This window comes from Lampris incognitus, chromosome 2 (genome assembly GCF_029633865.1).
Source record: "Lampris incognitus isolate fLamInc1 chromosome 2, fLamInc1.hap2, whole genome shotgun sequence".
In the NCBI taxonomy this organism is placed as follows: Eukaryota; Metazoa; Chordata; class Actinopteri; order Lampriformes; family Lampridae; genus Lampris; species Lampris incognitus.
The window spans coordinates 53182683-53198028 of NC_079212.1; the positions used below are offsets into that span (position 1 = coordinate 53182683).

The 15346-nt window shown below is 44.0% G+C and overlaps 1 protein-coding gene across 1 annotated transcript in view; it reads left to right on the top strand.

Moving 5' to 3' along the window:
- The window catches only part of mtor (mechanistic target of rapamycin kinase), a 400677-nt gene that overhangs the window by 322956 nt on the left and 62375 nt on the right, over positions 1-15346 (top strand). The window contains exons 35-38 of the mRNA XM_056274929.1: positions 470-595; positions 8971-9102; positions 10118-10233; positions 14501-14618. Of these exons, the coding sequence (XP_056130904.1) occupies positions 470-595; positions 8971-9102; positions 10118-10233; positions 14501-14618 (492 nt within the window). The remainder of the gene's footprint in view (positions 1-469; positions 596-8970; positions 9103-10117; positions 10234-14500; positions 14619-15346) is intronic.

Below are 15346 nucleotides of genomic sequence, written 5' to 3' on the forward strand. Positions count from 1 at the left end.
ATGAGACACATTAACTGACTAGATTCATGGCATGAGACATATTAATTGACTAGATTCATGGCATAAGACATTAACTGACTAGATTCATGGCATGAGACATATTAACTGACTAGATTCATGGCATAAGACATTAACTGACTAGATTCATGGCATGAGACATATTAACTGACTAGATTCATGGCTTAAGACATTGTACTACACAGCATCACTATTTGTTATGGGTTTTTGTTTTTGTTTTTTTCATTTGAATTTTATTCATACTTGTGCATGTGTGTTTGTATCTATGTTTGAGAGTGCCAGTGTGTTAATATGGTACGGTGACTAGGATTAAGTATCAACTGCTTGACCCCTCACACCTCTTTACACATGTTCATTCTCTTGAGAGTTTCACAAGATGCCTCCTTTACAAAGGTTTAATTAAAGAAATGTGTGTGACCTGCTTATCCTTTTTTTATTGCCCTTTTCCCAGGGATGCCAGCGCATAGTGGAGGATTGGCAGAGGATACTGATGGTCAGGTCACTGGTCATAAACCCCCATGAGGACATGAGGACTTGGCTGAAGTATGCCAGCCTCTGTGGCAAGAGTGGACGCCTGGTCAGTACTCTTTCCCAATTGTTAATCTCACAGAGCAAGAATTCTGTATCAAAATGCTGTCTTGAGTGCTGTTACTAGTGGGTATTAAAGATTTTGGATCTATGAAAAAAGACACAGGTCTAGTATGCAGGTGGTTATTTTTTGTAATTCCACTCATGAGTATTTCACCGCTTGCAATTTAGGTAGATTTTGTACTTTTTTTTCTTTTTTCTTTCTTTCTTTTTTTTTTTACTGAAGTGATGAACAAGTAGCCATTTTGAATGTCCCATTGTGTCCTCTTTCCCCAAGAAGCGTTAAGAAAATTCAGGTAGTGCTTTCTTTTTTTATCACACATCTTTATTGATTTTGAAAATGATACATAATTTTCCAAAATGGGTTGGTTGCATCATTCTGAAACATTTCATGCTGAAACTGTTCCCTCGCTCATGTCTCTTTGTCCTTGGTTTTTGAAAATAATTTCACGGTTGACTACTTAATTTTGCTGTTTTAGTTCCATTGGGTTTCTTTGGAATCGCTCTTAGTCTGGCCCCCTCCCCTGGGACCAATTTGCATTGGGAGACCCTACCAGGAGCTATTGCCCCTGACAACAGAGCTCCCAGGTTCACCAGGACACCCAAACACCCGTGGTGGACACCCTCCACCACGTTAAGGTGGCGATTCTTGGAGGGGATTCTGGGGGAGGAGCTACAGCACCTCGCCCGGAAAAGGGAAGCCGGGGCCCCCTCCTGGAGCCAGACCTGGGAAGAGAGCTCGCCAGCAAGCATCATGTGGTCGGGCCCAGCCTGAAAAAAAACAACATGGAGCCACCACCCCGTGGACCCACTACACGCGGGGATGTGCACTGGGGTTGGGTGCAAGGTAGGCAAAGGCGAGGACTCAGGCGTGCCGATTTCCGGCATCGCAGATTGGTCCTCAGGACGTGGAATGTTGCCTCTCTGGCAGGGAAGGAGCCTGAGCTGGTGCAGGAGGTGGAGTGGTACCAATTAGATAGAGTTGGGCTCAGCTCCACACATAGCATGGGCTCTAGTACCAAATTCCTGGAGAGGGGCTGGACTCTACTTTTGTGGAGTTGGCCAAGGTGACAGGTGTGGGGATACTCACAAGTCCCCGATTGAGCGCCGCCGTGTTGGAGTTCTCCCCAGGAATGAGCGGGTTGCCTCTTTACAACTGAGAGTCACTAGGGGGAAGTCTCTGACTGTTGTGTGTGCATATGCACTGAATAGCAGTTTGGAGTATCTGACCTTCTTGGAGTCTCTGGGTGGTGTCCTGGATAGGGTTCTGCCTGGGGACTTTATAGGTCTGCTGGGGGACTTCAACGCTCACATGGGCAACGATGGAGAAACCTGGGGGGGCGTGATTGAGAGGAACGGCCCCCCTGATCTGAACCTGAGCGGTGCCTTGTTATTGAACTTCTGTGTGAGTCATGGACTGGCCATAACAAACACCATATTTGAACATAAGGTAGTTCATAAGTGTACTTGGTACCAGAACACCTTAGGCCGAAGATTTGTGGTCATATCATCAGATCTGCGGCCATATGTTTTGGACACTCGGGTGACGAGAGGAGCAGAGCTGTCAACTGATCACCACCTGGTGGTGAGTTGGATCAGATGGTGGGGAAGGCTGCCGGACAGACCTGGCAAACCTAAACGTGTAGTGAGGGTGAACTGGGAATGTCTGTAGAAGGCCTCTGTTTGTGAGGTCTTCGACTCCCACCTCCAGAAGAAGTGCTCGTGTATCCCAAGGGAGGCTGGGGTCATGGAGTCTTAGCGGGCCATGTTCAAAGCCTGTATTGCAGATGTGGCAGGTAGGAGGTGCGGTCGTATGGTCATCGGTGCCTGTCGAGGTGGCAACCTAAGAACTCGTTGGTGGACACCGGCAGTGAGGGAAGCTGTTAGGCTGAAGGTGGCCTTTTTGACTTGGTTTGGCCCAGGGGTCTCCTGAAGCAGCAGACAGGTACCGGAAGGCCAGAAGGGTTGTGGCTTCAACGGTCTCGGAAGCAAAAATTCGGGTGTGGGGGGAGTTTGGTGAAGCTATGAAGGAGGACTTTTGGTTGGCCTAAAGGAAGTTCTGGTAAACCATCTGGCGACTCAGGAAGGGGAAGCAGGGCTTGACTCAGGCTGTGTTCACCCAGGGAGGTGAACTGTTGACCTGGACTGGGGATGTTGCCGAGTGGTGAAAAGAACACTTAGAGGAGCTCCTGAACCCGACTAACATGTCCTCAATGGAGGACGTAGAGTCTGAAGACTCGAAGGAAGCCCCACCCATATCCCTGGCAGAGGTCTCTGGGGTAGTTAAGAAGCTCCTCGGTGACAAGGTGCCGGGTGTGGATGAGATTCGCCCTAAGATGCTGAAGGCTGTGGATATTGTTGGGCTGTCTTGGCTGACACAGCTCTTCAGTGTCGCGTGGAGGTCGGGAACAGTACCTGTGGAGTGGCAGACTTAGGTGGCGGTTCCCATATTTCAAAAAGGCGACCGGAGGGTGTGCTCCAATTATTGAGGTATCACATTGCTCAGCCTCCTAGGGTGCTGGAAAGGAGGCTCCAACCGATTGTCGAACCTCAGATCCAGGAGGAACAATTCGGATTCCGTCCTGGCCGTGGAACAATGGACCAACTCTTTACCCTTGCGGAAGTGCTGAGGGAGGCATGGGAGTATGACCAGCCAGTCTACATGTGTTTTGTGGATTGGAGAAGGACAACTGTGTACCCTGGGGCACTCTTGGGGGGGGGGGGTCCTGCGGGAGTATGGGGTACCGGGGCAGTTGCTACAAGTCATCCGGTCCTTGTATAACCCTAGTTAGAGCTGTGTCCACATTCTTGACACAAAGTCAAACACGGTGTCAGACTCCGCCAAGGTTGTCCCTTGTCTCTTATTCTGTTTGTGATATTCATGGACAGGATCTCAAGGAGCAGCCAAGGTGAGGAGTGTGACCGTTTTGGGAACCTCAGAATTGCATCTCTGCTCTTTGCAGATGATGTGGTTTTGTTGGCTTCATCAGAGCACGACCTCTGGCATACACCAGGGTGCTTTGCAGCTGAGTGTGAAATGGCCGGGATGAGAATCAGCACCTCCAAGTCTGAGGCTATGGTTCTCTACTAGAAAATGGTGGATTGTTCCCTCCGGGTTGGGGATGAGTTGTTGCCTCAAGTGAAGGAGTTCAAGTATCTCAGGGTCTTGTTCACAACTGAGGGTAGGATGGCGTGGGAGATTGACAGGCGGATTGGTGCAGCATTTGCAGTAATGTGGACATTGTCCTGGACTGTTGTGGTGAAGAGGGAGCTGAGCCAAAGCTCTTAATTTACCAGTCAATCTTCATTACAACCCTCACCTATGGTCATGAGCTTTGCAAGCAGCTGAAATGAGTTTCCTCCATAGGGTGTCTGGGCTCAGCCTTAGAGATAGGGTGAATAGCTCAGACATCCGGAGGGAGCTCGGAGTAGAACCGCTTCTCCTTCATATCGAAAGGAGCCAGTTGAGGTGGTTCAGGCATCTGATTAGGATGCACCCTGGGTGCCTTCATTTGGAGGTTTTCTGGGCAGGTCCAAACTGGGAGTAGACCCAGAACTCGCTGGAGGGACTACATGTCCAATCTGGCCTGGGAACACCTTGGGATCCCCCAGGAGGAGCTGGAGAGAGGGACGTCTGGAGTGCCCTACTTAGCTTGCTGCCATCGCAACCCAGCCCCGGAGAAGCAGCTGATGATGAGATGAGATGATGTAAAAGCTTTATTAAAAAGAAAAGTTTTAAGATGAGATTTAAAAGGAGCTAGAGACTTAGTTTGTCTTAGTTCAACAGGAAGAGAGTTCCACAGTGTGGAGGCTTTGACAGCAAAAGCCTGATCACCTTTTGTAACAAACTGAGACCTGGGAGTAACTAGCAGGGCTCCATCCTCAGACCTTAATGGTCCAGGAGGGATATACCAAGTCAATAAATCACAAATGTATGAAGGAGCAAGATCATTTAAAGCCTTAAAAGTGAGCAGTAAATTTTTAAAGTCAATTCGAAATATAACAGGGAGCCAGTATAGGGAGGCAAGCACAGGAGTGATATGATCAAGCCTCGTTGTCCCGGTAATGAGCCCAGCAGCGGTATTTTGTACCAACTGCAGATGTTGGAGGTAGCCCTTGCTGATACCAGAATAAAGTGCATTACAATAGTCAAGCTGAGAATAGATAAAAGCATGTACAACTTTATGGAGCTCGGCAGTTGATAAAAATGACCTAATTTTGGAGATTAACTCAAGCTGGCAAAAGCATGACTGAACAACATGTTTGATTTGATTATCAAAACTGAGGTTAGCATTGATTTTTACCCCAAGATGGAATTTCCAGGACTGAACAGAATGAATTCAGCCTCATCATCATTAAATTTAAGAAAAATTTTTGGACATCCAGGATTTCATGTCAGAGAAGCAAGTTGTGAGATTTGCTAGGGCGCTGTGATATGTGGGTTTTAGTGGCATATAGAACTGAGTGTCTTCAGCATAAAAATAGTAGAGCACATCATAATTTTGAATGACCTGGCCAAGGGGCAGCATGTATACAGGAAAGAGAAGTAAGCCAAGAACTGAGCCTTGAGGGACACCACAAGTCAACTGAGCCATTGAGAAGGTAGAGTTGCCCAGAACAACAGAAAAATTTGTGTTGGTGAGGTAAGAGCATAACAAGCTAAGAGCCGAGCCCTTGATGTCAACCCAAGTCTCTCAGCAATGTAAGAGGATGTTGTGATCAACTGTGTCAAAGGCAGCAAATAGAACGCATATTGCAGATATTTGCTCCAGCTATTCAGTTGTTGTTGTTTCTGCTATTAGATATGTCGTGTGGATGGAAGGCACGGTGCCTAATAATAGTCTGTATGGGGAAAATTCCCAACGAGAAGGTCAAGGACAGATAGGCCAGCAGAGGGAGAAAGCAGGCAGAACAGTATCTTCGAGTGCCACCACAGGCGGAAGCGGAGGCTCCGGGAGGGAAGAGTGGGATGTAAGCAGTCAGTCACGTGGAGAGGGCTGTACTGCAGGTTGTCTGCTAACATCCGGCTACCCAGCCTGTTTGGGTGGACTCCGTTAGCTCTGAAGAAGGAGAAAGTATCCTAAAACAGATTAAAATTATCAATAAAACCAATATTGTGAGCTCTGCGGGCAGAGATGAGCCATGTGTGCAGGCTGAGGATTCTGCTGAAATGCCCCACTCCACAGGCCAGTGTTGGAATAGGGCCTGAGATAAAAACAGACTTTCCGCACGTACTTCAAAAGCTGGAAAGGTCCATAAAATCCTATTTGGGTAGTTCAGACTGCTGATGAGCTGCATCATTAGTCCCCCACGTGCACTATCACGCAGTTGGTAGAAGATGGGAGTGAGCTAAGCAGCCCCGGGAGCTTAGCCAGGATGACAGGGACCATGGCTCCAGGGAAACAGTGTGTAGCTGCGTTAAAGAAACAGATGTTGCTTGGTTGTTCTGGATCCTATCTCCACTCCTCTAGGCTTCCTCTTTGGCCTGACAAATCTGCCTGAGTTTTGTTGTGAACCAGGGCGTATTGTTGTTAAAGGTACAGAAGGTTTTGGTGGGCACACACATATCCTCACAAAAGCTGGTGTAAGATGCCGCAGTGTCAGTAAGTTCATCCAGGTCTGTACATATACAGCCTCAAAAACACTCCAGTCAGTGCAGTCAAGGCAAGCCAGGGGCTCCAGTTTTGACTCATTGGTCCATTTCCTCACAGTTTTAAGCACATGCTTTGCAGATTTTAGTTTCTGCCTGTAGGTTGGGATAAGATGAATGAAACAGTGATCAGAGAGGCCCAGGGCTGCACAGGGGACAGAGCAATAGGCGTCCTTTAATATTGTGTAGCAGTGATCCAGTGTTTTTGTCTCTGGTGGGACATTTAACATGGTGTCAGTATTTTGGCAGTTCATGGCTAAGGTTTGCTCTGTTAAAATCCTCAAGGATAATGAGTAGGGAGTCTGGATATTTGCATCCATGTTTGTAATTTGATCAGCCAGGTGTTTTTACACCTCTTTAACACAGGCCTGGGGTGGGATATAGACACCGACTAAAATAAATGATCAAATTTCCCACGATGAATAGAATGGTTTACAGTCATTGAAAAAGGTCTCTAAGTGAGGGCTGCATGACTTCTTCAACACTGCGACGGCTGTACACCAACCTTCGTTTATGTAGAAGCATATGCTGCCATCCCGTTTTTCCCCAAATGCTTCGTTTCGCGGTCTGCATCGAGGACTTCGGCAGATGAAGTGTACTGTCCGTGATATGCTCACTAAGCCAGGTTTCAGTGAGGCATAGGGCGGCGGATCTGGAAAAGTCCAAGTTTTTTTTTTCCGTTTAGGAGTAGCAGTTCGTCCATCTTGTTGACCAGAAAGTAGACATTCGCCAGGTGCGGTTCTAAATCCCTGCTGTCGCAGTTTAATGAGCAGTCCGGCTCGCTTACCCGTTCGGGTAAACATCTGACTAAAAGAAATGACATCATAAGAAAGGCATGCTCCCTGACTAAGCAGAGGAAAATCCAATCTACATGGTCAATAAACTGCAAAATCTTGATGAAATTGAACGGAACACCAGAAGACGCTAAAGTGCTGGTCATCAGAGAAATGGAGGAATTGAACCAATGAGTCCAAGAGAACAATGCAACAAGGTAATGAAAAAGCTTAAAGTATGGTTAAATGAATACCCTACATACTACTTTAACAACTTCTGAAAGAAGTCATTCATCTGCGTCTGGAGACAATGATGAACAGTAAACAACAAGGATTAAATATGACAAACTCGGACTGAAAAGTTTTCAATATACTGAGCATAAATCAGAGGATATGGAAAGTGATATCTATCTGGAAAATAATTTCTTCAATAATACTAACAATTGCTCTTATTGCACAGATGGTACAACATTAAGGTTAAGTCCAATCATAAAATATCATCATATATTAACAGCAGAAGCCTGTATGCCAACTTCCAAAACATAAAAGAATGTTCAAGAGACTATTCAGTATTATAGCTATATCAGAGACTTGGCTCAGCCCTGAGAAGGGTGTGGATTCTTGAGTTGAACAGGTACGAATTGACCTATGTGAACAGAAAAAACAAGAATGGAGGGGGTGTGGCTTTGTACGCGGATAAAAGTTTCAATTATAAGGTGGTAGAAAGCATGACACCAGCGGTTGATGACATGCTAGAATGCATTACAATAGAAATCTGTTTGGAAAAAAAGAAAAATTTCATTGTGAGCTGAACATATAGAGCACTGGGATCTAATATTGAAATATTTAAGGACTGGATGGAAGAAATGTTTGCTAAAACAATTCAATAGTTAAATTTTCATTTGTGGGGATTTCAGTATAGATCTGTGAAATCCAAATAAGCATAAAATGACAGACGAGTTTATCAATGCAATGTATAGCAGGAGCTTATATCCAGACATCACTAGACCTAGCAGAATTGCATCACACTGTGCCATGGTAATAGATCATATATTCTCAAAAAAAATTTTTTTTGTTTTTGCTATTTGTAGACTATCAATAAAGGCGAACTGCAAAATACATTTATTAGCCTATTGTACTGTATTTATACTTAATTGCAAACTTGGAAATATATACTGTCTCAGCTGTGGCGCCTGACATCCCTCTGACTCTCAGTAGTCACGTCACACTTTAGTTCAGCTTTGCCGTTAAAGGAAAACAAAATGCCGAAGACCTCAGCTGTGTGGCGACACTTGAAATTGAACGATGATAAGGCAGTGTGCCAAATATGCAGTTTGAAACTGGCCTACCACAGTGGCACAAAAAGCATGATAAATCACCTGGATACTGTACATAGTAGGCTATTCTTACATGGTGTAAAAAGCAGAATGTGGTGGCAGAATATGGAGAAGTTTTTGGCCAGGAATATAAAAGCTGACATCTCTATTTTTACTGATATGTACAAGTATGTATTTTCATTCATTTGTGTTTAAATCACTCTACACAAAACACCAAATATGAGATCGCTGGTGTTGTGTGAGACCTTTTCAACCAGAGGTGATGAGTGAAACCCCCAAAATTGTGTTTGGTATGAAAGGTGTATTATTTGACAGGTAAGCTTCACACATATTATTTTACAGCTAATTGTTTGTTCATGGTGAATTTAACTGCTAACAAACAATGATATTAAAGTCTTGCCATATAAACAAACACAAAAACTCATTGGCAAACACAGTGGTCTGCACATGATTAGCTCAGGGTAGTTCAGACCCATGAAAGGGTCTCTGGTAATGAGAGCTGGTAGTAGGAGGCACCGTGGACTTCCGGTGTCTTCTTGAACCATTTAACTTCTTTACTCTTCTGCCCCCCCTTCACCGTCTCCACTTCTGTCTCATCCCTCAGGCACTGGCCCACAAGACTCTTGTGCTTCTGCTGGGGGTCGACCCCTCAAAACAGCTGGACCATCCACTGCCCACAGTCCACCCCCATGTAACTTACGCCTACATGAAGTACATGTGGAAGAGCACTCGTAAGGTAGGCGTAAATAAGCCAGGTATTTCTGTTTTATTTCCACTGTTAGTTTTTAGGGTCAGCACTGTTCCAGTCATTATGTTAGTCAAGTGAACATGATATGTTTAAGTCTTGTTATTTGACTGATGTTTGAATTTTGCATCGCAAAAGTGCAAAACAATGGGTAAAGTATGCTGCCTCTGGGGTTGCTGTTGCTAGGGGAGCAACGAACACAGGAATAAAAAAAACAACATTCCCCTTGTTACTGGCACCAGTGGAAAAAAGTCATGGTTCAAAGCACATGTCAACAGAGTAGCAAAGGATTGATCAGCTCTCTTCCTGCTCCAGACTTTTTCCCTACCATGTGCCCTCACACACAATACGGTTTGTACCCCCCCCCCACACGTAAACACGTGTACTTTACCAGGTGTTATTCAGTGGGTCTGTCTCATTAGAGAAGTGTGGGATGGGGTCTTAGGTAAGTGTGACTGTGGGTGTGCTGCCTTTGCTTCCCAGCTGCTCAGTTTATAAGGTGGAATCTTAGTGTGTGTATGTATACACACGCACACACACCTACAGCCACACAGGACCCATATCCTCTTTCCACAAGCGCCCCGGGACAGAACACAGCTTTAACCCTGCCTGACAAAAGGAATGTCACTCATCATTCCTCCCTCTGCTGCAGTGGTTGTGTTGTATGAGAAACTGGAAGTAGTGAAGTTTCCATGTGGATTTGAGGCTAGCAGTAAAGGGCATGTATTTAATCCTTCAACTTGAGGGAAAAAGTTTAGTTTTAGGTTTTTTGGGGGGGGGGTTCCCAATTAAATGTTTTAAAGACCCACTTGGGTATGTTTCTATTGTATGGTTGTGATTATGATCATATAGCCCTCCTATGGAAAGAAAGATGACGTAATCAAGGCCCAAAATCAGCTTAATCGTCATTGACTTTATGATGTAAAACTCCAAAAACCACCAAGTCGCATATTTCCGTCGCTGCTCCCACATATTCTTCACCGGGGTATATTTTCTGCCTCTCTAGATTGATGCCTTTCAGCACATGCAGCACTTTGTGCAGGGGATGCAGCAACAGGCCCAGCATGCAATTGCAGCTGAGGACCAGCAACACAAGCAAGAACTCCACAAACTCATGGCCAGGTGAGCCCCTGTATGCAATAACTCCACAAACGCATGGCCAGGTGCGCACCTCTGTGCAAGTCAATAACACCAGCTCACTGCCTAGCAAGTAATTCACGTTCAACTCTGCAGCTGTAGCCTTCCAAAAATCAACATTGGGATTTTATCACATAACCATAGTGTTTGAAGACAAGTCTACATCGAATATCTTTACATGAAAACCAATTACACAATTACTGGGCGTTATCAATTTTACATTTATGTTTTCCATATAGCTGACACTTTTGTCCAATCCGCACTATAACATAGCATCAAAAGTCAACTTTTAGCCAGCTCACTACTAGGTCCATATACATAGTGGTAGACAGCAAGCCATGACAAACTGAGGGTCAGCATTGTAATAAGTAGTGTTCACCATGTGCCATATCAGGATCCACAGGCTGAACTGTAAACAAGTGAGGGGCTTCATCAGCATTAATCACAAATGAGGAAAGGAAAAGACCTGAATGGAGAATGGCATATTCATGAGAAGTCAGTGCCATACCAGTAAGATACCAGTAAATCAATCAATCAATCAATCAATCAATCAATCAAGTTGCATTTTATATAGCGCTTTTCTAGCTGCAACAGCCATTGAATGTGGCAAGACTTTTTGTAAATGAAGTTTAATTGGAAAACTCACAAAAACATCCAGGGCAGCACGGTGGCCCAGTGGTTAGCACTGTTGCCTCACTGCAAGAAGGTGCTGGGTTCGAACGCCTGGCTGTCCCAGGTCCTTTCTGTGTGGAGTTTGCATGTTCTCCCCGTGTCTGCCTGAGTTTCCCCCGGGTGCTCCGGTTTCCTCCCACCATCAAAGACATGCATGTTAGGGTTAATACTCCTGCCTGTAACCCTGAGCAAGGTAATGGAGAAAAGAACTGGAGTTGGTCCTCGGGCACTGCACTGTCCACTGCACCTAGTATTGGATAGGTAAAATGCAGAGAATGAATTTTGTTGTATGTATGTACAATGACAAATAAGTGTCTTCTTCGTCTTGTCTTGATGCATGCTCAGTAAGGCAGTTCATCTGGACACATCGTTTATTGAGAGAAACGTTTCATCACTCATCTAACTCCATTACTCATCTACCCAAAACGATCGATTTCATATATAAATTGCTATGAGCATTAACTAGAGTTTCAATGCTCACAGCAATTTGCATATGAAACCGATCGTTGGTTTCGGTCATTATGCCACTGTAATGTTTATAAGGGTGGGGATACCTGCAGTAAGTTGAGACTGAAGAGGTCACTTAGATGAGTGATGAAACATCCATCCATCCATTATCCAAACTGCTTATCCTGCTCTCAGGGTCGCGGGGATGCTGGAGTCTATCCCAGCAGTCATTGGGCAGCAGGCGGGGGGGACACCCTGGACAGGCCGCTAGGCAATCATGGCAATAATATAATAATCCAACCATCCATTATCCAAACCGCTTATATTGCTGTCAGGGTCGTGGGGATGCTGGAGCCTATCCCAGCAGTCACTGGGCAGCAGGCAGGGAGACACCCTGGACAGGCCGCCAGGCCATCACAAGGTCTGGTGGCCTGTCCAGGGTATATGTAACTCCTTGTTGACAGCTATGGCTACTATTTCAATTTTCCTTAAACAGGATCCTGAGTTCTCAGCAATTGGTGTTGAGTTGGCTGAATGTAAATTATAAACATCAGAATAACAGAAAGTTCAGGACAACAATAATAAAGAAATAACATTTATTCTATGATAGGCTATTGTTGTTCTTATATCTTTCCTTCTGTCAATATGTATCAGAACAGTATTTACTCATCAAACAACCAAACCCCTCTTATGTTATCACATCAACATACTATCAAAAAGGAATAACCCTCTGGAATTGCAAACCAAATACCTGAATACAGAATTGAACAGCTATCAAATATATGATGTGAACACATTAATAAATAACCTTGACCCAATAATGAATTTGTAATATCAGACCAAGTCCTGAATAAAAGTCTCCAAATAAACAGTTCAACTCAGCTCTGGTGAACTATATTACCAAGCGCTTGGATTTCCCAAAACGATGGGGCCCATACATTGGTGCACAAAACAAGCAAAATAAAAACAATGGGAACACGTTGATAGTCAGTGTTTGAATAGTCTCCTCTTACTCAAGCGACCACGCAAACAATTCACGAGTGGTCCGCAGGCGGGTAGACGATTTAACAGGGTAGCGTTGATGAATGCCACAAGGTCCGTGCTGATCACGAAGGTCCGGTGCTAACTGGCTAATTAGCTTCAGTGAAATTCTCTCGTCTCCAGTTTCCCTGCACAAACCACGCCCGGTGTTTATAGATGACTGTCCCCATGACAGTTCTGGCAAATTGTCCACGCTTGATAGTTAGACTATACACTTTCACAAAGCTAGCTAAGAAAAATAACAACATGGTAAGCAAAATAGCTGATGTTAAGCTAACTGGCTGTAGGCTAGCCAGCTTCCATGGCAAACTGGAGAAGAATGAGTTGCAAAATATCGAGATGCACAGGACTTGAAGCTGTTACAATACAATACTTGTGCAAATCCTTGGAAGTGTTTCAGTCCACAAAATATTACTCACTTCGACACTAAACTCAATTTCTACCGACAAAATGATAACTTAGCAAACTCCTCTGCCATATTACAAAACACTCCCCCAAAGTCGTCTCTGATTGGCTTAGAGTACATCGCTCACTCTCTTAAACTGAAATTACATGGGCTTGGCTAAGCAGGATATCGAATCTCACAAAAGAATCAAAGAATTATGGCAAATGCGCTACTCCACTTGCTTTACCCATTTTGAAACATGCATAACCGTGCAGACTAGAAAATATATTTCACATATCCATATTCCTATATTTGGCAGGCCTCTACATAAAATAAATAAAATAATATAATAATAAAAGAACTAGTGTTTATTGAATTGTTACTAGTAAAAGATAATAGTGACTAGTCATAATTACTAACTAGTGCTTATTCTAATAGAGCTGGAGTCTAATTTGTAGCAACTAGTGGATTTACAATAGTGACTAGTGTGTGTCTAATTTCTAGTGACTAGCACCTTAAAATGAATAAATGATAAAGCGGCCTGCCATAGACCCCATCTCTTCACAACCTGCCACTCTGAGATGGGGGCCACACAAGATCACCACAGACAGACACGAGGAACAAACCAGATGGTCCCTCCGCCACCCGTCCCCAATCACCCACTGCATCCTAGCAGTCCCAACAGTGGGGCAAAATGTCTAGCTGGGGTGAAACAAATGTCCAAATCACATAAATGCACTTTCTTCACTATATGTTACAGTAACGTCCAGCAGACGGAGCCATCTTCAAACTCAAATATCACCAGCACAGACCGTCAGAATATGTGATTTAAAGATTTGTTTCATTCAGGCCAAACACATGATGAAACGTATCTATCAATAAAAGTTGTGTCCAGATGAACTGATTCAACTTTCTGTGATTCCTTAGTTGAATGTGTTATAAATCAAATGAACGTCTTAGACTAGCCAAAAACAAATATTTGGGACCTTTTGCCTTAAGTTTCATTTTCCTCTCAGAGTAAAGGATTAATGCCACAAAGTTGGCTCCTGGAACAGTGCCGTTGAAGGAAGATGGGCATAATTGAGATGATCCACATGTGATCCCATAAGCTTTCAGTATCTTACTGCACTGCTGCTTGTGTTGATGATGCTTATGAGTAATGTCTCCATTATATCCACATTTCTTGTTATTCTCACTGACAATACCAACTCTTCCTTCCTGTTGCAGCAGAAGTAAAGTTATAATTCATGTGGACTTGTGACAACAAAACTCTTTTTTAAAAAGGACATTTTCAACATCAAGCTTCTACTACCAATCCAAACAAAAGCCAAAGAAGCTGTTTGTTATTTTAAAGATTGACTGGATTTGATTCTATTCTATGCTAGAAGATTTTCAGAACTGAGTATCTGAAATGCTTTATGTTTCATATTTAGTTTCGCATATAAGATGTCATACATCTTGTAATCACCAAGGTGTTTGGTCAAACCTGAAGTGCTGGTATGCACTGCTCTGTCCTCATTATCACCCAGGGGTTTGCATGATTTGCATGCAATTGTTAATCATGCTACCAAACTAGTTTTTGGGTAAAAAAATATAAAAGAGAAAACCTGACGGCCTCTAGAAGAAAATACTACAATTCACAGTGTTAAAAGATTGCTGTTTTGTCTGCATGCTGACTCTCTCTGGCTCCTCTGTTTCTCAAACTAGATGTTTCTTGAAGCTAGGGGAGTGGCAGCTTAGTCTGCAGGGCATCAATGAGAGTACCATCCCCAAGGTCCTGCAGTATTACAGCCACTCAACTGAGCACGACCGCAACTGGTACAAGGTCAGTTACACCCATATAACTCCAGTCTTTCATATTTACTCAGTTTTTCCCTCTACCATGTGTATAAGCGTTAGGTTACTTCCGTAACCCCGGTTCTCTGAGTAGCATGAGTGCGATGTCTCACTGTGGGGTACGCCCCCTCGCGTATTCACAGAAGCCCTTGTACCATTACGCCAGCCCTGATTGGCTGGCTGTCATGACATCTGCATCAGGGCCCTGTGCCTTATTGGGCTGACTGACGCAGCCCAATCTTTCATATTGACTCCATTTTTCCTTCTACCATGTGTGTAAACAGGCGGTTTTCACAAAAATGTTGTCTTGTTTAGAAAACCTTCACTCTAAAGTCAAGGCTTCTTAATTTAGTGTTTTGTGCACGAGTAGTTAATTCATTCTGTCCATTATGCAATTACCATTTTGGTGTCTTGACTGAAGCATCAAAGAAATGAGGTGATGGCAATGCTAAGAGTTTCTTTGCTTCAACTTGTCCATGCCCACACTTGGACTACAAACATGGCTTCTACCCCTCTCGGACATACAGTTTAAGCTTACTTCCTTCTGCAGTAAGCTCTCAGTAGTTACTTGCATAAGACTACAAGCATGAAACAAATCTTTTTGTATGCTAAAAAAATCCAGCCCCCTGGGAAATATCTATACCTTAGTAAACCAAAATTGCTGGTGCTGTGAATAGACATGTTTTAATGTAATTACCAGGACTTAAAAACTAGACT